Below are 25,664 nucleotides of genomic sequence, written 5' to 3'. Positions count from 1 at the left end.
TGCACTGTCAGAGGGTCAGTACTGAGGGAGTGCTGCACGGTCAGAGGGTCAGTACTGAGGGAGTGCTGCACTGTCAGAGGGTCAGTACTGAGGGAGTGCTGCACTGTCAGAGGGTCAGTACTGAGGGAGTGCTGCACTGTCAGAGGGTCAGTACTTAAGGAGTGCTGCACTGTCTTTCAGGCGACGTTTATCCAACCCTACTTCTGTCCTGTGTGATTGACATAACAGATCCTATGGCCACCACTCGTTGGAAGAATGGGGAACATCACCCCAGTCCGTGACCCCTCAAGCTCCATGAAGTCTCCTTGCTGATCGCGTTGCTGTTAGTGGGAGCTTGCTGCGTCAAATTGGCGACCGCTTCCTCTACATTACAACATAGTCATCACACTTCAGCGGCATTCCATTGGTTGTCAAACCATTTGGGATGTCCTGGGTGCTATATAAATGTAAATTGTATCTTTAGGCAAGTATGGCCTGGATTAACGATTTCGCCTCAAGGAGAGAGACAGCAGAACATTGGGGTGTCAGACAGACTGTGTGACAGAGTGAGACTTCCACCCTGAAGGCCTGGGTTACAGGAGGGAGTACCTCCCACTGAGCCAAACTAACGGGTGAAGAAAAGAACATCTGGGTTGAAATTGGCAGCTGCAATTTCAACCATTTAGGAATGGGATTGATTTTCCTTGGAGCTTCCGCTTGTGCACGAGTGTGAGAAGCTCTGGGTTCATTTCTCAGTGTTGGCTGTGCAGCAATGTGATGCACATTGTGGTCTGGTAGCTGGTCCCGGGAGCTGCGGGACTGAAGCTGCCCATGCCGGTGTAGCAGTGTCTGAGCTGCGGACACCGAGGGGACAGTGTGTGTGTGCGCGCGAGTCCAGTGGAACAGAGTGGGCGCAGGGAGCAGCGCCGCCCCTCAGCGCGCAGCAGCCCAGCACTCCTCACTCACTGGCACCGACTGGAGAGGCAGAGCGGCCGCCTCCTGGCCACAGGACAGAGGGACGGAGGTTCAGAGCCCGCTGCAGCCCCGGCGACAATGGCTGAGCAGAGATGAACGGCCAACAAGAGGACGGGATCAGCCTGTGCGAGAAGGCTCTCCACATTGTCACCGAGCTGTGCTTCAGGGGGCTGGTGGAGCAGAAGAAATGCTATGAATTCATCTTCAGCGGAGAGCGCAGGAAGACTGGGATCACCGGAGCAGGTAAAGGGAGAAAGGGGGGGGGGGGGAGAGAGAGGGGGAGAGGGAGGAGGGGAGAGGAAAGTGAGTGGTGGGGGGAGAAGAGTGGAGGGGAGAGGGAGATGTGAACAGGAGCAAGAGAGTGCGGGGAAAGAGAAAGAGAGGGAAGGATGGAGAGGGGGGAGGGAGGGAGGGGGAAGAAAGTGGTACGAGGGGGACTAGGGAAGAGAAAATTGGACAGGTGGAAATAGAGGAGAGAGCGAACGTGAGAGGGAGAAGGGGAGAGGGGGAAGTATGGGGGTGGGGGGGTGGGGGGGGGGGAGATGGGAAGAGAGTGGGGGACTGGAGAAGAGGGAGGATTGGACAGGTGGATGGGGGCAGAGGGAGACAGAGAGTGAGGGTGGGAGGGAGAAAGGAAGAGAGAGGGGAGAGTGTTGGCAGGAGACGGAGAGTATGAAAGAAGGGTCAGGAGAGAGGGAGGGAGGTGCTGAGGGGAGGGAGTGAGAGGTGAGGAGGATGAGGCAGAGATAGGGCATGGGACGGATGGAATAAAAAACAAGGATTTGTAGCTCGCAAACAGAAGTGGTGGAAGAGGGAGAGAGAGAAATGGAGAGAGAGAGAGCAGAATCCGTGGGAATAGGGCACTTGTTGCAGACGGGATGGATTGAGTGATTTGAGCAAACCAGTGCAGTGTTTATAGGAAACTTGACTCCAGACCCTCTCCTTAAATGTCAATTCTAAATAAACTGCTGGAAAAGATGGGAATGTTACTCCGGGCTTTGGGTTTGGAAGTGAAGACGAATTAATAATTTAACTGCATTCACAGAACTGGGAGTGGGAACATTTCCTGACCGTGTAATGTCTTTTATGGAGCTTTGCGTTACACAAAGTAATTTTTAATCTAAAACGCACCAAGTACAGGTGATTGTGGAAAGACAATCTGAATCATGTATTAATAGGCTGAGTTTGCAGTGAATCCTCTCCGATTCAGCCGGATCACTAGCACATTTCTTGTAGTCAAAATAAAAACTTCATCTTCCCTTGCCTGTTGTACATGGACCTATCCTGGAATTTCAAATCCCTCCCCATCCCAAATCCCTCCAGCTCCTCTCCTGTTTCTCTGCCTCGAACAATTTACAAGCAGGAGAATTTCCATTCATTCATTCAACTACCTCTGCTGGTCCGATCTTCATCCCTGTAACTCTGCTCTTCTCTCGCTCTTTCTCTGAAGTTTAACCCTCACGCGCTCTCTCTGCAATGGGGCTCTCTTCTATCATTTCCTCCCTCTGAATCTCTCTCTCAAATCACTCTTTGAACTTCCACTGAAGATTTCTCTGATGTTCGTCATGAAAATATTGTTCAAACATCTCAGTCAACCTCCCTGAAGAAATCCATCAACTGGGAGATGTGACCGGGATAGCCAAGAAAGTGTGAATAATCATCAATTTGGGATTTTTAAAAACTTTTTTATTTGATTGTGAAAGATATGTAACTGTCAAAATTGCACGAGTCGAACACAAACAATATCGTAAATTGTAAGCTTATTCATTCAGTAAATTGATCCACAGTTGCAAATAATTTTAATTCATTTTCTAATGAAGCTGATTATCTCAGTGCTTTCAGAATCTGTACATATATATTTCTTTCTGCTACATTTATCTTTAAAAACAATTCATTTATGGGATGTGGGCGTGGCTGGATAGGTCAGCATTTATTGCCCATCTCTTGGGAAGGTGGTGGTGAGTTGCCTTCTTGAACCTCTACAGTCCCTGAGGTGTAGGTATGCCCACTGTGCTGTTAGGGAGGGAGTTCCAGGCTGTTGTCACAGCGACAGTGCAGGAACGGCGATATATCTCCAAATCGGGGTGTTGAGTGAATTGAAGGGGACCTCCAGGCGGTGGGGTTCCCAGGTATCTGCTGCTCTTGTCCTAGATGGTGGCAGTTGTGAGTTTGGAAGGTGCTGCCTATGCAACCTTGATGAGTTATTGCAGTGCATCTTGCAGATGGTACACATGGCTGCCATTTTTCGTTGGTGGTGGAGAGATTGAATGTTTGTGGGAGGGGTAGTAATCAAGCAGGCTGCTTATTCCTGGATGGTGTCCAGCTTCTTGAGTGTTGTTGGAGCTGCACTCATCCAGGCAAGTGGACAGTATTCCATTGCACTCCTGACTTGTGCCTTGTAGATGATGGACAGGCTTTGGGAGGCGGGGGGGGGGGGGGGGGGGGGGGGCTGCGGTCAGGAGGTGAGTTACTTGCTGTAGGATTGATTCTTAGCCTTTGAACTGCTCTGGTAGCCATACTCTTAATATGGGTAATGGAGTTCAGTTTCTGATCAATGGTAACCCCCAGGCTGGTGATTGTGGGAGATTCAGCGATGGTAATGCCATTGAATGTCAAAGGGTGATGGTTAGATTCTCTTTTGTAGGAGGTGGTCATTGCCTGCCACTTGTGTGGCGTGAATGTAACTTGCCACTTGTCAGCCCAAGCCTGGATATTGTCCAGATCTTGCTGCATTTGGACATGGACTGCTTCAGTATCTGAGGAGTCATGAATGGTGCTGAACATTGTGCAGTCATCCGCAAACATGCCCACTTCTGACCTTATGATGGAAGGGAGGTCATTGATGAAGTAGCTGAAGATGGTTGGGCCAGGGACACTACCCTGCAGTGATGTCGTGGAGCTGAGGTGATTGAAAGCCAACAACAACAACTATCTTCCTGTGTGCCAGATATGACTCCAACCAGGAGAGAGTTTTCCCCCGATTCCCATTCACTCCAGTTTAGCTCGGGCTCCTTGATGCCATACTCGGTCAAGTGCTGCCTTGATGTCAAGAGTAGTCACTCTCACCTCACCTCTGTCATTCAGCTCTTTAGTCCATGTTTGAACCAAGGCTCTAAAAGGGTCAGGAGCTGAGTGACTCTGGCAAAACCCAAACTGAGTGTCCGTGAGCACGTTATTGCTGAGTAAGTGCCGCTTGATAGCACTGTTGATGACTCCTTCCATCACTTTGCCGATGATGGAGAGTAGACTAATTGGGTGGTAATTGGCTGGGTTGGATTTGTCTTATTTCTTATGTCCAGGACTCACCTGGGCAATTTTCCACATTGCTGGGTAGATGTTAGTGTTGGAACTGTACTGGAACAGCTTGGCTAGGGGTGCGGCAAGTTCTGGAGCACAAGTCTTCAGTACCATTGTTGGAATATTGTCAGGGCCTTTGCAGTATCTAGTGCCTTCAGCCATTTTTTGATATCACATGGAGTGAATTGTATTGGCTGAAGACTGACATCTGTGAAGCTGGGGATCTCCGGAGGAGACTGAGATGTGTCATCAACTCGGCACTTCTGGCTGAAGATTGTTGCGAATGCTTCAGCCTTTTCTTTTGCACAGATGTGCAGGGCTCCTCCATCATTAAGAATGGGCTATTTGTGGAGCCTCCTGCTCCAGTGAGTTGTTTATTGTCCACCGCCATTCATGGCTGGATGTGGCAGGACTGCAGAGTTTAAATCTGATGCGCCCGTAGTCGAATTGCTTAGCTCTGCCTATTATTTGCTGCTTATGCTGTTTGGCACACAAGTAGTCCTGTGTTATAGCTTATTTATAGGTATGCTCTCCTGGATTGTTCATTGAACCAGGGTTGATTCCCTGGCTGGGTAGTAATGGCAGAGTGGGGGATATGCCGGACCATAGGGTTGCAGATTGTGGTTGAATACAATTCTGCTGCTGCTGATGGCCCACAGCGCCTCCTGGATGTCCAGTCTTCAGTTCTAGATCTGTTCAAAGTCTATCCCATTTTGCACGCTGGTAGTGCCACACAACACGATGGAGGGTATCCTCAATGTGAAGACGGGACTTTGTCTCCATAAGGACTGTGTGGTGGTCACTTCTGCCGATACTGTCATGGGCAGATGTATTTTCAGCAGGCAGATTGGTGAGTCTTGGTCAAGTGTGTTTTTTCCCTTTTGTTGGTTCCCTCACCGAGTGCCGCAGACCCAGTCTAGCAGCTATGTCCTTTAGGACCCAGCCAGCTCGATCTGTGGGGTACTGCCGAGCCACTCTTGGGGATGAACATTGACGTCCCCCATCCAGAGTATATTCTGTGCCCTTGCCACCTTCAGTGCTTCCTCCATGTGGTGTTCAACATGGATAAGTACTGATTCATCAGCTGATGGTGGACGGGACGTAGTAATCAGCAGGAGGTTTCCTTGCCCATGTTTGACCTGAAGCCATGAGACTTCATGGGGTCCAGCATCGATGTTGAGGACTCCCAGGGCAACTCCCCCCTGACTGTACACCACTGTGCCGCCACCTCCACTGGGTCTGTCCCGCCGGTGAGACAGGACATACCCAAGAATGGCGATAGTGGTGTCTGGGACATTATCTGTAAGGGATGATTCTGTGAGAATGATTATGTCAGGCTGTTGCTTGACTAATCTGTGAGACAGCTCTCCCGATTTTGGTACAAGCCCCAGATGTTAATAAGGAGGACTTTACAGGGTCAAAAGGGCTGGGTTTGTCGTTGGTGTTTCTGGGGCCTGGGTCGGTGTTGTGTGTTCTGTCCGGTTTCATTTCTTTTTCGTGTTTTTGTAGCGGTTGTATACACCGGAGTGGCATTTACCTCATTGCTGTGGGTCTGCAGCCACATGTAGACCAGACCAGGTAAGGATGACAGATTTCTTCCTTAAAGGTCATCAGTGAACCAGATAGATTTCTATGACAATCGACAATGGTTTCCTGGTCATCATTACCATGGTCACCGTGGGCAGCACGGTAGCCTAGTGGTTAGCACAATTGCTTCACAGCTCCACGGTCCCAGGTTCGATTCCCGGCTTGGGTCACTGTCTGTGTGGAGTCTGCACGTTCTCCCCGTGTGTGCGTGAGTTTCCGCTGGGTGCTCGGGTTTCCTCCCACAGTCTAAAGATGTGCAGGTTAAGCGGATTGGCCGTGCTAAATTGCCCTTAGTGTCCAAAATTGCCCTTAGTATTGGGTGGGGTTACTGGGTTATGGGGATGGGGTGGAGGTGTGGGTAGGGTGCTCTTTCCAAGAGCCGGTGCAGACTCGATGGGCCAAATGGCCTCCTTCTGCACTGTAAATTCTATGAATCTATCTGTTAGACTTTTAATTCCAGATAATTTATTGAGTGTAGATTCCAACACCTGCCGTGGTTGGGTTCGAACCCATGTCTCCCAGATCATTATCCTGGGTCTCAGCAGCAATACCCCTACACCACTGCCCCCCCAATGTTGCAGTGTTACTTGTAGTGTTGGAGGGTGATAGACGGAATACATTCACAGAGTCTGGAAATACAGTGAAACATAGATAGAAAATAGGGGCAGAAAAAGGCCATCCAGACCTGTGAACCTGCTTGGCCATTCATTATGATCATAGCTGATCATCAAGTTCAATACAATGATTCCGCCTTCCCCCCATATCCCTTAATCCCTTTAGTCAAGAGCGATATCTAATTCCTTCTTGAAATTACACAACATTTTGTCCTCAAAAACTTTCTGTGGTATTGAATTCCACAGACTCACCACTCTCTGGGTGAAAAGATTTCTGCTCACCTCAGTCCTAAAAGGTTTTCCCCTTTTCCTCAAACTGTGACCCCTAGTTCTGGACTCCCCCATCATCGGAACATTCTTTTTGAATCTACCCTGTCTAAACTAGTTAGAACTTTGTAAGTTTCAATGAGATCCCCTCTCACTCTTCTGAATTCCAATTAATATAATCCTAACTATCTAGTCCCTCCTCATATGACAGTCTTGCCATTCCAGGAATCAACCTGGTAAACCTTTGCGGCACTCCCTCCATAGCAAGAGCATCCTTCCTCAGATATGGACACCAAACCTGCACTTAATACTCCAGGTGTAGCCTCACCAACGTCCGATACAATTGCAGTAAAATATCACGATTCCTATACTCAAATCCTATGAAGGCCAACATATCATTTGCCTTCTTTACTGTCTGCTGTACTGCACACTTACTTTCAGTGACTGATGTACAAGGACACCAAGGTCTTGCTGAGTATCCACTTCTCTCAATTTACACCTATTTAAATAGCAATCTGCCTTCCTATTTTTGCTACTGGAGTGGATAACCTAATGTGGTATTATCAGGTATTGCAGTACCCGAGAGGCTGAAGACCATTGGTTAAACCTAGGAGTTTACCATTGGCTGTTTTGCATGTAGCTCCGCCCTGACAGGCGGGGTATAAGAACCGGTGCCGTCCCAGCAGCCCTCATTTCTGTACCGAAGCTGCTGGGGAACAGTTCTAGTCTATTAAAGCCTTCAGTTATGTTACTACCTCGTTTTAATAGTAATTGATCGTGCATCATCTCACATTTATCCACATTTTATTGTATCTGCCATGCATATGCCCACTCACTTAGCCTGTCCAAATCACACTGAAGCATATCTGCAACCTCCTCCAGCTCACCCTCCCACCCAACTTTGTATCATCTGCAAATTTAGAGAAAATACATTTAGTTCCCTCGTTCAAATCATTAATGTATAATGTGAACAGTTGGGGTCCTAGCACAGATCCCTGCGGTACCCCACGAGTCACTGCCTGACAATCAGAAAAAGGCCAATTTATTCCATCTCTTTGCTTCCTATCTTCTATCCAACTTTCTATTCATCTCAAGACACTACCCGCAATCCCATGCGCTTTAACATGGTGGCACCGTGGTTAGCACTGCTGCCTCATAGCTCCAACAACTTGGGTTCAATTCCGGCTGCAGGTGACTGTCTGTATGGAGTTTGCACTTTCTCCCCATGTCTGCGTGGATTTCCTCCGGGTGCTCCGGTTTCCTCCCACAGTCCAAAGTTTAGTGGTGGACTAGGTTAGGTGGATTGGCCATGCTAAATTGCTAGTTAGTGTCCAAAAGGTTAGTTGGGGTTACTGGGTTGCAGGGATAGGGTGCAGGTGCGGACATAAGTAGGGTACTTTTTTCAAGGACCAGTGCAGATTCGATGGGCCAAATGGTCTCCTGCACTGTAAATTCTATGATTCTGCTATGTGAGAACTTGTAGAAAGCCTTTTGAAAGTCTACTAAACCCCATCCACTGGTTCTCCCTAGTCAACTCTACTAGTTACATCTCAAAGAATTCTAGTAGATTTGTCAAGCATGATTTCCCTTTCGTAAATTCATGCTGATTTTGTCTGATTATACCACTGCTTTCCAAATGCTGTCCATGAAATCCTTGATAATGGACTCTAGCAACATCCCTGCAACCAACGTTAGGCTCACAGGTCTATAGTTCCCTGCTTCTTCGCTACCATCCTTTTTGAATAGCATGCTTATATTAGCTATGCACCCATCTGTAGGAACCATTCCAGAGTCAAAAGACAATGACCATCAATGAATCTACTATTTCTAGTGCCATTTCCTTAAGTAATCGAGGATGAAGATATCATAAGAATATAAGAACTAGGAGCAGGGAGTAGGCCATCTGACTCCTCGAGCCTGCTCCGCCATTCAATGAGATCATGGCTGATTCTTTGTGAACTCAGCTCTACTTTCCGGCCCGAACACCATAGCCCTTAATCCCTTTATTCTTCAAAAAACGATCTATCTTTATCTTAAAAACATTTAATGAAAGAGCCTCAACTGCTTCACTGGGCAAGGAATTCCATAGATTCACAACCCTTTGGGTGAAGAGGTTCCTCCTAAACTCAGTCCTAAATCTATTTCCCCTTATTTTGAGGCTATGCCCCCTAGTTCTGCTTTCACCCGCCAGTGGAAACAACCTGCTTGCATCTATCCTATCTATTCCCTTCATAATTTTATATGTTTCTATAAGATCCCACCTCATCCTTCTAAATTCCAACGAGTACAGTCCCAGTCTACTCAACCTCGCCTCGTAATCAAACCCCTTCAGCTCTGGGATTAACCTAGTGAATCTCCTCTGCACACCCTCCAATGCCAGTACGTCCTTTCTCAGGTAAGGAGACCAAAACTGAACACAATACTCCAGGTGTGGCCTCACTAACACCTTACACAATTGCAGCATAACCTCTCTCGTCTTAAACTCCACCCCTCTAGCAATGAAAGACAAAATTCCATTTGCCTTCTTAATCACCTGTTGCACCTGTAAACCAACTTTTTGCGACTCATGCACTAGCACACCCAGGTCTCTCTGCACAGCAGCATGTTTCAATATTTTATCATTTAAATAATAATCCCTTTTGCTGTTATTCCTACCAAAATGGATAACCTCACATTTGTCAACATTGTATTCCACCTGCCAGACCCTAGCCCATTCACTTAACCTATCCAAATCCCTCTGCAGACTTCCAATATCCTCTGCACTTTTTGCTTTACCACTCATCTTAGTGTCGCCTGCAAACTTGGACACATTGCCCTTGGTCCCCAACTCCAAATCATCTATGTAAATTGTGAATAATTGTGGGTCCAACACTGATCCCTGAGGAACACCACTAGCTACTGATTGCCAACCAGAGAAACACCCATTAATTCCCATTCTTTGCTTTCTATTTATTAACCAATCCTCTATCCATGCTACTTCTTTACCCTTAATGCCATGCATCTTTATCTTATGCAGCAACCTTTTGTGTGGCACCTTGTCAAAGGCTTTCTGGAAATCCAGATATACCACATCCATTGGCTCCCCGTTATCTGCCGCACTGGTAATGTCCTCAAAAAATTCCACTAAATTAGTTAGGCACGACCTGCCCTTTATGAACCCAAGCTGCATCTGCCCAATGGGACAATTTCCATCCAGATGCCCACCTATTTCTTCCTTGATGATAGATTCAGCATCTCCCTACTACCGAAGTTAAGCTCACTGACCTATAATTACCTGCTTTCTGCCTACCTCCTTTTTTAAACAGTGGTGTCACGGTACTTATTTCCAATCCGCTGGGGCCACTCCAAAGTCTAGTGAATTTTGGTAAATTATCACGAGTGCATTTGCAATTTCCCTAGCCATCTCTTTTAGCACTCTGGGATGCATTCCATCAGGGCCAGGAGACTTTTAGCCCCATTAGCTTGCCCATCACTACCTCCTTAGTGATAACAATCATCTCAAGGTCCTCACCTGTCATAGCCTCATTTCTATCAGTCATTGGCATGTTATTTGTGTCTTCCACTGTGAAGACCGACCCAAAAAACGTGTTCAGTTCCTCAGCCATTTCCTCATCTCCTATTATTAAATCTCATAAATAAATCTCATTATTAAATTATGCCCTGGAGATTTATCCGCCTTCAATCCCATTAATTTCCCCAAAACTATTTCTCCAGTAGGACTGATTTCCTTCAACTCCTAATTAAAATCTGTGGAAATGCTGGGCTTATTTGAAAAAGTTATTCTTTCAGAGGAAAGGAGTTGCATTTAGTGCCTTGCGATTCACAATGTGCCATATTGACCAGTTGGGTTGAAGGCCCGTAAATGGTATGCAATGTCTTTATCCTCAATATGACCCAAAGCGTTTGCAGCCAATGGAGTTCTTTTGATGTGCAGCCACTGTTGCTTTATGTTGAAAACGTGGCTGTCAATTTGTCCACATGATCTCACAAATAGCAATGAGATAGCGGCCAGATAATCTGTTCCAATGATGCTGACTGCCAGGCGATCCAAGGGATAACGTTTGCCCTCTTCTCCAAATAGTGACATTGAATCTTTTACGCCCACCTCAGAGGGCAGAGGGGCATCAGTTTAACATCTCACCCAATAGAAAACACCTCTGACAATGTAGCAGTCCCTCGATCCTGCAGTGCAATGTCAGCCTAGATTATGGACTCTGGGATTTAAACTCATGGGGCTGGATTCTCTGTTTCTGAGTCTAAGTGCCGGCGCGAACGGAGAATCCGCGGGAGGTTCACGACAGGAAAAGGGGCACGAATCCCTCACCGAATCCGGTACCGGTGAAGGGCTAGGACTGGTGCTGCGTGAAACCCCCGCAGATTGCGCCAAAAACGGCCAGAGAATGGCCAGGTCCCGGGCCGCGTATGCGCAGGGCTGATGACCTGCACCGATCGCAATGCAAAACATTGCTGTGCTCGAACCCTAACCCGCCATCTACGACCCCTCAGCCCATCCCCTGGCCTACCCCCCCAACAGTTCCCCCAGCCCTAGCAAAAGCTCCCCCGGCCAGCAGCATGGATCCCAGATGAATGTGATGGCACTGGATACTGTCCGCAGCTGGCACGCCGGGTTCCCGACTGCTGGGACCACACGTAGAACTCGGCCCATCGGGGCGGGAGGAGCATCACGGGTGGGCTGGCTGATGGCGTTGAAACGGCGCGCGGTGTGCGTCACGATGACGGCGGTTTGGAGGGGCAGACCGTCGTCAAACCGCCGCCAGCCCCGATTCTGCCATCGGAATCCATTCTCCGCCCGATCACCAATCACAATGTCGGCATCGGGCTATGGAGAATCCAGCCCAAGATCTTCTTACTCAGAGAAGGTCACCCACTGTCAGGGAAGCTACTTTCTGCCATGTCACTTTGCTGTAAAAATACTTCATCAATTTGATATTTGAAAACGTTTCTTCCAGTGTGGGCAACACAGTGGGTAGGTTCAATTCCAGGGTCCCAGGTTCAATTCCCTGCTTGGGTCACTGCTTGTGTGGAGTCTGCACGTTCTCTCTGTGTCTGCGTGAGTTTCCTCCGGGTGCTCCGATTTCCTCCCCTAAGTCCCGAAAGTGGTGCTGTTAGGTAATTTGGACATTCTGAATTCGCACTCAGTGTACCCGAATAGGCACCGGAATGTGGCGACTAAGGGCTTTTCACGGTAACTTCATTGCAGTGTTAATGTAAGCCTACTTGTGACAATAAAGATTATTATTATTAAGAGATCGCAATTTAAGGTTGAGGTAAGTTCAGAAGTTATTTTATTCAGAATTAATTTGATGGTTTATTGTGTAAGAAACTGAACTGGACCAGCAATATAAATACTGTGACTGTGGTGATATGCCTGTAAACAATAGCACGGATGGATGGTGTGCAACGTCCAACCAGCAGGTGGCAGTGCAGATACACTATGCGGTCTCAAGACCATGATTGTGTGACCAGGGACTCCCATATAAAGGGAGACACATCTGGCCATCACCAGAAGGTTGCAGGAGATTGTAGTAAGACATACACATGAACAGTCATGTTCGGTGTCGTTCCAGATGAGTATAAAGAGACTCCATGATAACATGCTCTGTAAAAGATTGCTATCTTACCACACAAGACTCAATAAAGATCCTGGATTGGACAAGTCAAGGTGTTTGGTGGATTCCTTTGCAAGGTATAGGAGACCAAACACAACATGGTACCATGAGTGCTGAAGATTTAAAGATAGCAATGGCATTGACAAAGTTAAGTATTCGGCGGGAAGACCAATCTGGTGAACTACAACCTCAGGCGGCTTAACGCAATAGAAGGATGGAGCTCGAGTTGGATGATATAAGGGGACCCTGCCACCTCCAGTTCATGGATAACGTAGAAGAAAAATTGATATTTCTGTAAGCAGCAATTCCAACTCTACCTTTTAGCCCTAGGCCTGCAGGAACAGACTGCAGACAGGCTTCTTGCGTTGCTGCTAGAGGCAGTAGGTCCTCTAGCAGCAGAACTATATAATACTGTTGCCGGTGGCACCAAAGAGCACGACAGAAGCTATGATGAAGCATTATAATTCTTCGAATGGTATTGTTCTATGAAAAATGGCGATGCATGTGAATTTATTATAGTTAGGAAGTGTTCCCAGAAAGAAGGGCTCCCATCCGACTGCCACATTAAAAAGTGTTTTACAAATGTAGTGCCTGCACTTCCCGCACATAATTTTGGCGCCAACTCAGCGGAAGATGCCAGCGTCATCAGTGCTGTGACGCACGCCATAAGGAAACGTGGTCTCGGTGCGTGCAGCCATTTTGGGCTACAAGCCCAATCCGCCATCTTGTGCCAGAAGTGTGGCACTCAACATGGCTCACGGAAATGTCCGGCCTTTCAGGTGTGGTTGTGCTAGTCATTGGCGAAGCAGTGCTCCGTGCATTCTTCATAGGCCCACAGCAGATTACTCGATCGGATGCGGTTGGTAAATTCAGTTAATGAGATGGCCCTTGATGGCTTATTCTTTGTGGACTCAATCTCAGCTGCAGACACGATGATGTGACATTATAATAAATGAAAGAACTTAAAGAGTTAATGAGATGTCTAACTCAACCACTAGAGGGAGCTATATGTACAGGTATATAGGACACCTTATGGGTGAGAGGTTGAGGAGAAAGCTAGAGAACAGACTGAAGGAAAGATAGTGTGAGTGAGAGCAGATCATAGTTAATGTTATAGTGTAGAGATTAGTATTAGATGAATGTAGATTATATGTTTATTATCAACTGTGTGTTATCGAGGAGTATGTGTCAAATCCAAATTAGTAGTGTTAATAAATTTATAGCTTTGTTCAATTTAAAGCTATTTTGTGGTCTTTGTGAACACTACGCCAACCATCCTAAATTTAGCAAGACAAAGACCACCACATGGTACCAGGAGTTTATTTCTACAAATAATAAACAGTTAGATTGGACAGGTTAGCTTCAAGAAGATTGAAGAAAACAATCACGCCGCTACAAAGATCAGAAAATCTACACAGAAGATGAGAGTCTCAAGAAGCCTGACTATTTCAGAACAAATGATAAACTATGTCAAAACTGGTCTCTCTTCAAACAGCAGTTTAAAGTTTTCCTATCTGCTTCCGCACTGGAAAATGCTCCCGATCAGAGAAAAATAGCACTTCTTAATTTGACTGGAAAGCAAGCTTTAGAGCTTTATAATTCCTTTGAATTTGCTACAAATGAAGATAAAACAAAGCATAACATAGTGCTACAGAAATTCGATGCACACTGCAAGAAGCAGGTTGACGAGACCTATGAGCGCTACATGTTCAGAAAAAGGCTGCAAATGAAAGGAGAATCGATAGATTCCTTCATTACTGCTTTAAAGTTAAGAGCACAGTCGTGTAACTTCTCCTCCGTTGCTGATTCAATGCTTCGCGATCAAGTTGTATTTGGGATAAATGATGAACGTTTGCGAGAAAAAATGCTAAGACGACCGATTTTGCCGCTAGATGAAGTGATTAATATGTGCAAAGCCAGTGAACAAGCATGCTCTGAATATGCGGAGTTCATGGCAAGCGAAAAAGGCGCAAAGGCGGGGAATGTGGCTGATGCCATGAATGCTGTGTCGCAGCACAGAAAACTGTGTACAATGGCTGGCAATGAGCGTAATGATGTGCTTGTGCTGTGGCCACGCCCACAGTAAAACAAATTGTCCAGCAAAAGACAGACAATGTTCCAATTGTTGCAAATTCAATCACTTTGCAGCACAGTGTCATTTCTCAACAGTTTCTCCAGCAAACACATTTTAAAAATCCTACCATAACTACAGGAAGACAAAATATCTTAACTAATAATGAAGATTCCTTCTTATACACGCTAAAGGGTGCTTTCATGGTTGATGCGGTTACTAGGATTAATGCACTGGATTGTAAAACCAGTGCAATAACTCTCAAAGATAATTAAAGAGTGGACTATACTACTTGAAATAAATGGCTCAGAAATTCCACTTAAGATTGATACGGCAGCACAAGCAATTTTAATACCTGAGAAGAACTTAAGACAAGCATACTGTACACGCCAAATACAGAAATCTACCTGTAGGTTAAGTGATTTTAATGGGAATACCATAGCCGCAAGAGGTTCCTGCTGTCTCATTGGGAGAAATGGCGACATCAAAATATCAATTGAATTTGAGATAGTGGAAGATGGTAAATCATCGCTGCTTGGGTTGGATGCTTGCGATAAATTAAACCTAGTAAAGCGGATACATACAACCAATAAGTTGAAAGATACATTATAGAATGAAATTGGGCAACATTTGGACAACAATGCACATTTTTTTTGGGAAAGGCCACCCTACCCTTTACATACTCAATCAAACTAAAAAAGGATGCCAAACCGATGATGCATGCGCCAAGACAATTGTCAGCTCCATTGAGAGAGCGTCTCAAGACCGAGCTTGACCGCATGCAACAGCAAGATGACATCTCCAAGGTCATTCAACTGACGGACTGGGTCAGTTCGAAGAAATGTGTACGCAAACCTTTTTATAAAATAAATTTAGAGTATCCAATTAATTTTTTCCAATTTTTGTTTATCAAAAAAAATGGGGGAAAAATGTTTTTTCCAAATTTTTTAGGGGCAATTTAGTGTGGCCAATCCACCTACCCTGCACATCTTTGGCTTGTGGGGGTGAAACCCACGCAAACATGGGGAGAATGTGTAAACGCCACACGGACAGTGACCCAGAGCCGGGATCGAACCTGGGACCTCAGCGTCATGAGGCAGCAATGCTAACCACTGCGCCACCGTGCTGCCCAGTGCATATGCAAACCTAACGGAGACTTAAGAATCTGCATTAATCCAAAAGACTTGAACAACAATATTATGAAGGGACACTACCAAATATCCAAGAGGGAAGAAATCACTTCTGAAATGGCTAATGCCAAGCTATTCACCAAGTCGGACGCCTCTAAAGGCTTTTGGCAACTCAAACTCGACGTACAAAGTTGAAAGCTCTGCACATTCAACACGCCTTTCGGAAGATATTGCTTCAAACGGGTACCGTTTGGAGTAATATCGACATTTGAAATCTTTCATAGGGTCATGGAGACTGTAATAGAAGGGATTTTGGGGGTAAGAGTCTAGGTTGATGACGTCATCATCTGGTCCAGTACACCAGAAGAACATTGTGATAGGCTCAAGAAAATGTTTGACAGAGTTCAGCACTATGGACTGTCAGTTTAGAATCCACTATTGAAACTTTTAGGCGATATTATATCGCAGGAAGGAATTCGACCGGATCCAGACAAGATCAAGGCCAGAGGAGAAATGTTGATTCCTATGGACAAGGAAGCAATTCTGCAAATGCTCGGTGTGGTCAACTTCATGGGGAAGTTCATTCCCAACTTATTCAATCGTACAAGGGCTCTACGTAACCTCATAAATAACATGTTGACTTTAAATGGACTCCTGAACACACGGCTGAGTGGCAAGACATGAAAACAGGTTTGACCACTGCTCCATTGTTAATGTTCTATGACTTGACGAAGGAAATGAAAATCTTCACTGATGCCAGCAAACACGGCGTTGGTGCAGTCCTCCTCCAGAAAGATGGTCAGGATATGTGGAAACCTATTGCGTATGCATCTCGAGCGATGAGTCCTACAGAGCAGAGATATGCACAGATACACAAGGGTCATCAAGGTATTGAAAAATGTCATAGATGAGCAAGACAATCTGTGTACTGGCCTGGAATCAATGTGGACAATCATGTGCAGGAATGCAGCATTTGCCAAATGCATCAGTCTGCAATGCAAAGAAAGTAGGGAACAAAATGAACTCATCATCAATCCATGGATCAAAGTCGGTATGGATCTGTACTACTTTAAAGGTCATGACTATCTAGTCATCATCGACTATTATTCCAATTATCCCCACGTGAATACGCTGAATGATTCAACGACGAGATCTGTAATACGAGCAGCGAATTCCATTTTTGCTCGCCATGGGAATGCCATTATACATTGTCTCTGACAATGGTCCTTGCTTCAACAACTGGGAGTGGACACAATTTGCAGAAAGGTACAATTTTAATCACATCACATCAAGCCCATTGTATCCGCAATCAAATGGCAAAGCAGAGAAAGGCGTGGAATAGTCAAAAAAACTATTCAATAAGGCAAGCGAAGACAACAAAGACTTACCTTTGGCACTGTATACATACAGAGCAATACCGTTGCCATTAGGCTTATCGCCAGCTCAGATGTTGATGGGTAGAACAATTTGCGCCACATTACCAGAGATCACTGTTCAAAATATGGATCATCAAGAAATACATAACCGCCTGAGATCACGAAAATAGAAACAAAAAGAGTATTATGGCAAGCACACAAAACCTTTGTCAAAATTAAAAGAAGGAGACTACGTACGTATGCAAAATCCTGAAGGTGGATGGCAACACATAGCTAAAGTTTTAAGACAAGTCGCACCCAGATTGTTCTTGGTTCAGACAGAACAAGGGTCAATGTTCAGAAGAAATAGAAGAGCATTACTGCAAATAAAAAATCATGTTCCATCTCCAACTCAGAATATTATTGCTCAGGATGACATCTTCAAAGACATTGGGCTGGATTTGCTGCAGCCCAGCACCAAAATCACGTTTGGCGCGGGGAATCAACTTTCACGCCGAAATCGGGCCCGACGCAGGTCTGGCAATTCTCCGAGACCCAAGAATCGGCGTGTTCGTGGAGTACTCCGCGCGGCCAGAGGCAATTGCAGATCGGTGGGGCCTACATTTTGAAGTTGCCTCCATGGTCCGAGTCCGCCATGGCAGTCAGCGTGGCCGCTGGAGGCCACCGCCGTGCACATGCGTGGACTCCAGATCGGAAGTGCACGGGCCTGTATTCGCAGCTAAAGCTGCGTGAATCACTCTGGGTCCCTGCTAGCCCCCTGCAGGTCAGTGAATCGACTGTTCTCTTTTATTGGAAACTCGGGAGTGAGACATTGGGGGAACGTGACCTAGAAGCGTGGATGCACAATAAAAGACATATTGTGACATTCTCCGTTGTGAACACAAATTGTGAGTCCATCCGAGGAGCAGATACGTGTGAATCCCTGAATTTAGCAGAGTGAATATGCATCCCAGAAGAGGGCTGGCCAGCTGAACACTTCACATCCCTACAAGATAGTAGAGTGTGCACAGTTTATGAGGATTCGGAAGAAATCCAGGTGGAGGACGACAAATCAGAGGAGGGGACGGAACAGCCAGTGAGCATTCCGCAATTCAGGTTAACAGTCTTCAAGAATGTGCATAGGCTCTATGGCATGGTACAGGAACATGACAAACCCGTATTGAAGCATCTGCAAAATGTGAGTGTTAAATGGACAGAGCATGGGAAGCCATGGAGCTTCACTCTCGAGTTTACATTCGAGCCTAATGAGTATTTCACAAATGAGGTGATCACGAAAGTTTATCAGTTGGACTCGCAGCCGCTTAAATCTCTCTTTGCTGAACCACAAATCATCGGTTGCACAGGCTGCACAATCGACTGGAGGGAGGGCAAGAATGTAATGGGAACAATCCACACGGAACTGAAGCACAAAGATCGAAGCACTCCCACAACAGCAACGACAACTGTACCAAATGAATCGTTCTTCAATTTCTTCAGTCCCACTGAAGTTCCACAGCATGGAATGTTGAGCCAAGGTTCGGCGGGCAAACACAAGGCTGACTTTGAACTTGGCGCCCTACTGTGTGAACAAATAATTCCGTATGCAATGTTATATTTCACAGGAGAGATAATTGCAGACGATGCTGAATCCGATGACGACTAGTACGAATATCTGCTCGAAGATGTTGACGATGATGCAGAAAGTGATGGCATGGAAGGTGAGACAGGTGAAGACCGCTATGAACTACTTGCAGATCTCTTTTCCAGCAGCACAGACGGGCCTCCAGAAGCACTACTCCGCGCGAAGGAACGACGAGGTGGTCACGGGGGATTCCCAGACCGTGCTGGACACTGAGAAGAGCGGGAGCTTGGAGATGGTGCACATAGAAATACAAGCTGCTAATACCATGAAGGATCAGCTGCTGGCCGAGCCAGACATGGAAGAAATAATCCAGATATTGTAGAAACTGGTTGCAGAGGTACGTAGTGACTCGTCCAGGTATTCAAAATACCTCCTCCAATTTATTCTCAAACATTGACACCACTGATGATGAATGGGAAGACATCGAAGGCGACTGTGATGACAGCAACTCGAATGTTGCAGTAGTAGGCAACTCCGAGACTGACCCAAAGGAAGAGCTGATGACAATCTCAATACGCAGCTCCTCAGATCACTCACACACGTTTGAAAATGACCAAGGTGGCCCAATGCCTGGATTATCACGACCAGAGAGCATCATAATCTCAAGTGACGAAGAGCAAGTGAGAGATGCTCCAACGAACCAAGAAGGGGCGGTACCTGTGGCCCCAATTCCAACCTTCACTCAGGCACTAAAAACCGAGGCACTCCAGCATGTCGGTGGGCGTGGTCATACCACCCGAAGATGACGCATCGGCCCTTCCGGGTACACCTGAAACTCTGCAGACCTCTGAGCGCAAAGGAAAACCAGCACCACACCAGAGGCTGCTAGGCCTAAACGCAAAAGCGAGAGGCGCAAGAAACTACATAATCGTGTTCTCAGAATAAAGAGGAGAAGGCTGGAAGATCCAGCTAATCGCACTAACACACCAGCAATGGAAATAATGACAAGTAGCAAACAGCATCAAGAGGCTGGTGGGACAAGAGTGGCAGTCATGGACACAGCCCTTCCAAAGGCACAGAGCGAAGAGGAAAAGAAACAGGAGGCCGGCACGTAAACCAGTTTTCGAAGCGGACAATAGCTCGAATGATCACAGAGGTGACCCCATGAGGGAGGCACAATGATCTGTGTAAAAGAGAGGGACACTGGCCAGGCAATCATGTTGCGGATGCCCTAGTAAAACTCATTCACTTTGTTAGACAAATATCATGATTGTATAAAATTAAAGGATCAATGTTGCTTGTAAACATATCTTAATGTTTTGTGAAGAAGGGGGATGTGGTGATTTGCCTGTAAGCAATATCATAGATGGATGGTGCATGAACTCCAACCAGCAGGTGGTGGTGCAGACACACCATGCGGTCTCAAGACCGTGGTCATGTAACCAGGGACTCCCATATAAAGGGAGACATATCCGGCCATCACCAGAAGGTTGCAGGAGATGGCAGTAAGACATACAGGTGAACAGTCGTGCTAGATGTAGTTCCAGAGGAGTATAAAGAGACTTCATGATAACGTGCTCTGTAACAGATTGCTATCTTACTCAATAAAGATCCTGGTTTGGACAAGTAAAGGCCTTTGGTGGATTCCTTTGCAAGGTATAGAAGACCAAACAGTGACTACAAGAGCAGGTCAGAGCCTGGGAGTTCTGCAGTGAGTAACTAACCTCTTGACTCTGCATAGCCTGTGCACCATTCAGAAGGCACAAGTCAGGGGTGTAATGGAATATTCTCCACTTGCCTGGATGAGTGCAGCTCCAAAAACACTGAAGAAGTTCAACATCATCCAGCACAAAGCAGCCCAATTGCTTGGCACCACATCCACCAGCTTCAACATGCACTCCCTCCACCACCGACGCACAGTGGCAGCCGTGTGTACCATCTACAAGATGCACTGCAGGAACTCGCCAACGTGTCTTTGACAACTTCTAAACCCCTGACCTCTACCACCTAGATGGACAATGGTAACAGACACATGGGAACACCAGCACCTGCAAGTCCCGCTCCAAGTCACTCACTACCCTGACGTGGAAAAATATCACCGTTCCTTCACTGTCACTGGGTCAAATTCCTGGAAGTCTCTTCCTAACAGCATTGTGGGTATACCTACACCGCATGGACTGCAATGATTCAAGAAGGCGGCTCACCATCAACTTCTCAGTCAATTAAGAATGGGCAACAAAAGCTGGCCCAGGTAGCAACACCAAGACCTTGTGAAAGAATTTTCAAAAACTCGCCTTAGCCTGGTTGGGCCCAGATATATCTGTCTGACCGGTCTGTATGATCATGTTGTCCAATAGAAATTATTGACTAGTCACAGGTGTGGCTATGGCAATGCTGTTTTAGCTTCATGTTCTAATCTCAGTAGAAAATGTCTCATTCAGGTCTGTTTATTTCACAGAGAGCTGAAATAGAGGAACAGGAATAGGCAATTCAACCCCTCAACATTCAATAAGATGATGGCTGACTTATATCTTATTCTATATCTAAGCTTCTCTAATCCATCAACTCGCTTGATTCCTTAACCTTTAATACTTTTGCTTAACAAATTTCTATCCATTCTGAAGAGTCATATTCGACTCGAATTGCTAACTCTGTTTTCTCTATCCACAGACGCTGCTAGACCTACCCAATACCTCCAGCACGTTCTGTTTTTATTTCAGGTTTCCAACATCTTTGGTATTTTTCTTTTACTAAAGATCTACCCATGACAGCTTTGAAACACACAGTCGATCCCCAGCCTCAGCTGGTGTGAGGGAAACAAGATCCAGATTTACCCTTTTACATGAGGAAGTGCTTCCTAATATCACCCAGAATGGTCTAGCTGATTTTAAAGTAATGCCTCCTATTTCTGGATTACCCTCACCAGAGGAAACAGTTTGCCCCTGCTCCACCCTGAAACTTTCACTTTCCCTTGTCAATACGTCTAATCCTTTCATGTTCCTTATTAAATCTGGGCACCTGGAATGGGATGGATGGTGGTCTGTTGGAAATGGCACCAGGGTAAACGAGAGAGATGTTAAGGCCTTGGGGAGGGTGCAAAGAAGATTTGCTAGAATGGATGAGTGACTTCTTTGAGACTGGAAAAGCTGGCCTGGTTCTCTTTAGAAGAGAGAAGGTAATGGGAGGCTTAACAGAGGTGATCAAAATCATGAATGGTTTGATAATGTTAGTAAGAAAAAATCCCTTTCCATTGGCAGAAGGGTCAGTATCCAGAGGACACAGATTTAAGGTCATTGGCTAAAAAGGTCACAGGGAATGTTATTTTACTCAGCAAGTTGTTATCCGGAATACGATGCCTGAAAGGGCAGTTGAAAGCAGATTCAGTAGTAACTTTAAAAGAGAATTGAATAAATATTTGAAGTGGAAGAATATTGCAAAGATATGGCAGAAGGGCAGGGAAAGTGGGCCTACTTTCGATAGCTCTTTCAAAGAAATGGGCACAGACCTAAGGGGCTAAATGGCCTCCCCTTGTACGTAAGATTCTGATTCTGAGACAGAAAGGGCCTAAGTTAAAGTTGCTTTAAGTGCCAACCAGTGGCATCTGACGAATCGCCCAATATGAGACCAGACCACATTCATGTCATAATATACACCAGTATATCATGGTGCAGACACACACACTGATGGACACACAGCAAGACCAATCAACACACACAATACCGCAGCCAATCACCAGTTAGAGCACACTCACGATAAAGATAGAGGGCATCAGTTTTCCCGCTCATTCGGGATGCAGCCTCTCAGAAGGACGGAGCTTACAGCTTACAGCACAGATCTTCACCATGTGCTGAGTGCATAGACTGGTTAGGACAGGCATAGGTCTTTAGTTTAATCTAACATCGTGCTAACCCACAGTGAAAGTATGTTCAACAGTTTCTAGCTGAATAAATTAATGTTGTACTATTTTAAGTGTTGGTGGCCTGTATGTGTTCCACGGATCCAGAGCACCCAACACATCATGGTACCAGTAGTTGAGGGATGTTAGAACTTCTTAGACCTACCTGCAAGTGATCTGCCTTCCACCAGCATACAGCCATCCTGCAAAATGGATAGCGTCCGCCCGCCGCCGCCGCCGCTCTGCAACACCGGTAACCTAGGGGGCAACTGGAAGATATTCAATCAACACTTCCAGCTCTACCTTGAAGCCACAGACCGGGATGCTGCCTCAGACACCAGGAAGATCGCTCTCTTCCTATCCACGGCCGGGGACCATGCCATCCACATTTTCAATTCTCTCACTTTTGCTGATGGTAAATCAAAATTCAAGATGGTCCTCCTTAAGTTTGACAGTCACTGCGACATCGAGGTGAATGAAAGGTTTGAGTGCTATGTATTTCAACAGCGTTTGCAGGGTAACGATGAACCTTTCCAGTCCTTTCTCACCCACCTCCACATCCTTGCGCAGTCCTGTAATTACGGGACAACCTCCGACTCCATGATACGCGACCAGATCGTTTTCGGTGTTCAGTCGGATCCCCTACGCCAGCAGCTCCTCGGAGTAAAGTAGCTCACCCTAGCGATTGCCATCGAGATCTGCGTACTACATGAACACGCCACTAGTCGGTATTCCCACATCCAAACGGCTGAAACGGCGCGACAAGGTCCCCACGAGGCAGAACGGGTCCAAGCAATCGAGCAACTCCAGGGCCTCAGCCTGGATGAGGGCGGCCATTTCGCTTTTCGCGGCTCGCTTGTGTGCACCGAGGGAGGGGACGGCGATGTCGCCGAACGTACTACGCAGGCGCGCACCACGTACGGCCGCGCATGCACGGTGGCGCAGCGGGCGTACTGACGCTATAACGTGCAGCAACTGTGGCTCCGCCCATTTAAAGCGGCAATGTCCTGCCAGATCCCGACGATGCCTGTAATGTGGCAAACTTGGCCACTATGCTGCTTTCTGCAGATCAGCTCAGCCTGCCAACTCTCGTCACTCCAGCCAGCCTCGCAGGAATGTCCGGGCCATTCAACCCACGGTAACCGAGCCCTATTCGGTCCTGCTACCCGATATTGACACCGAGGACCCGAAGGCGTCTTTTCGAGTCGGTATCATTACAAAAAGCAGGGTGTCTCCGAAGCAAAGAATCCAGCCTCTACAGGTAAACAGCATTGATCCAGACGATGAGTGGTGTGCCACCTTTACGGTCAACTGGCCCCAAATACGATTTACCTGGACACCGGTGCCTCCGCCAATCTCATTGCGCGGTCTGCCCTCCAAAGTCTTCATGTCAAACCAACATCCTGCCATCAGCCTGCCAGCTATTAGATTATAATAGCAATGACATTGCTGCCAGCGGCTCATGCCAACTTGAAGTGACGCACAGGTCACGCAAAGCCATTGAAATCGTGGGCTCCTCGAAAGCCTCCCTGCTTGGCGTGCAAGCATGCAAGCTGTTAAACCTATTTCAGAGAGTTCACTCTCTCTCTCCTGCTGACGGGTCTGCCTTTCAGGACACTGACTTCAGGGCGCAGCTCGACGCCATTATCAACCAGTACCATGACGTCTTCGAGGGCATGGGCACGCTCCCGTACACCTACAGGATTTTATTAAAACCGAATGCCACGCCTGTGGTGCACGCACCTTGCAGGGTCCCAGCACCCCTTAAGGACCGCCTCAAGCAGCAGCTTCAGGACCTCCAGAACCAAGGAATGATTTCCAAAGTCAGGGAACCGACCGACTGGGTCAGTTCCATGGTATGTGTAAAAAAGCCTTCCGGCGAATTGAAAATTTGCATTCATCCCAAGGATCTCAATCGCAATATTATGAGAGAGCACTATCCAATTCCAAAGCGCGAAGAGCTCACGTGAGATGGCTCGTGCCAAGCTCTTTACCAAACTCGACTCTTCAAAAGGATTCTGGCAAATCCAGCTTGATGAATCCAGCAGGAAACTCTGCACATTTAACACCCCCTTTGGAAGATATTGTTACAACAGGATGCCGTTTGGGATCATCTCTGCATCAGAAGTGGTCCATAGGATTATGGAACAAATGATGGAAGGTATTGAAGGTGTTCGCGTCTATGTCGATGACATAATCATTTGGTCCACCACCACGCAGGAGCATGTTAGTCGCCTCCAGCGCGTATTCAGACGTATACATGAGCATGGCCTCTGCCTCAACAGGGCCAAATACTCTTTTGGTCAGGCAGAACTTAAGTTCCTCGGGGACCACATCTCTCAATTGGGTGTGCAGCCGGATGTGGACAAGGTAGCTGCCATCACAGCTATAAAAACACCAGAGGACAAGAAGGCGGTCCTCCGATTTCTGGGCATGGTCAATTTTTTAGGGAAATTCATCCCTAACCTTGCCTCTCATACCACGGCTCTCAGGAACCTGGTCAGGAAGACGACAGACTTCCAATGGCTCCCTGCCCACGAGCGTGAATGGAGAGAACTCAAGACAAAACTGACCACGGCCCCGGTCTTAGCCTTCTTTGATCCAGCAAAGGAGACCAAAATTTTGACCGATGCCAGTCAATCCGGCATTGGGGCAGTGTTCCTTCAACGTGATGAGGCCTCATCATGGTCCCCCGTTGCATATGCATCACGTGCGATGACCCTCACGGAGCAGCGCTACGCGCAGATAGAAAAGGAGTGCCTGGGCCTTCTGATCGGTGTTAAATTTCACAATTATGTCTACGGACATCCTCAATTCACCGTCAAGACCGACCATTGCCAGCTGGTCAATATAATACAGAAAGACTTGAACGACATGACGCCTCGCCTCCAGCGTATTCTTCTCAAGCTCCGGCGATACGACTTCCAGCTGGTGTACACCCCAGGCAAGGACCTCATCATTGCTGACGCTCTCTCCAGGGCAGTCAACACTCCATGTGACCCAGTGGGATTTGTCTGCCAGGTTGACGCCGTTGTGGCATTCGCGGCCTCCAATCTAGCTGCCTCGGATGAATGCCTCGTCCAAATTCGCCGCGAAATGGCGGCTGACCCCTTGCTACAGCGTGTCATGCGCCACCTAATGGACAGGTGGCTCAAGGGCCAACTCCCTCAATTCTATAATGTCAGAGATTCTCTGGCGGTAGTAGACGGGGTTCTCTAAAACTGGACCGCATTGTCATCCCGCATAGCATGCGCCAGCCTGTCCTGGAACAACTACACGAGG

General features: G+C 46.9%; 1 protein-coding gene across 3 annotated transcripts in view; it reads left to right on the top strand.

The window, feature by feature from the left end:
- Window positions 1-571: 571 nt before the first annotated feature.
- syt10 (synaptotagmin X) overlaps window positions 572-25,664 on the top strand; it is a 152,560-nt gene continuing 127,467 nt past the window's right edge. For all 3 annotated transcript variants that reach the window (XM_072484856.1, XM_072484857.1, XM_072484855.1), the window contains exon 1: window positions 572-1,197. In XM_072484856.1, the coding sequence (XP_072340957.1) occupies window positions 1,047-1,197 (151 nt within the window). In that variant the 5' untranslated portion in view covers window positions 572-1,046. The remainder of the gene's footprint in view (window positions 1,198-25,664) is intronic.

This window comes from Scyliorhinus torazame, chromosome 19 (assembly GCF_047496885.1).
Source record: "Scyliorhinus torazame isolate Kashiwa2021f chromosome 19, sScyTor2.1, whole genome shotgun sequence".
In the NCBI taxonomy this organism is placed as follows: Eukaryota; Metazoa; Chordata; class Chondrichthyes; order Carcharhiniformes; family Scyliorhinidae; genus Scyliorhinus; species Scyliorhinus torazame.
The sequence above is the reverse complement of the archived record's forward strand: the minus strand, read 5'-3'. Positions and strand labels throughout refer to the sequence as shown.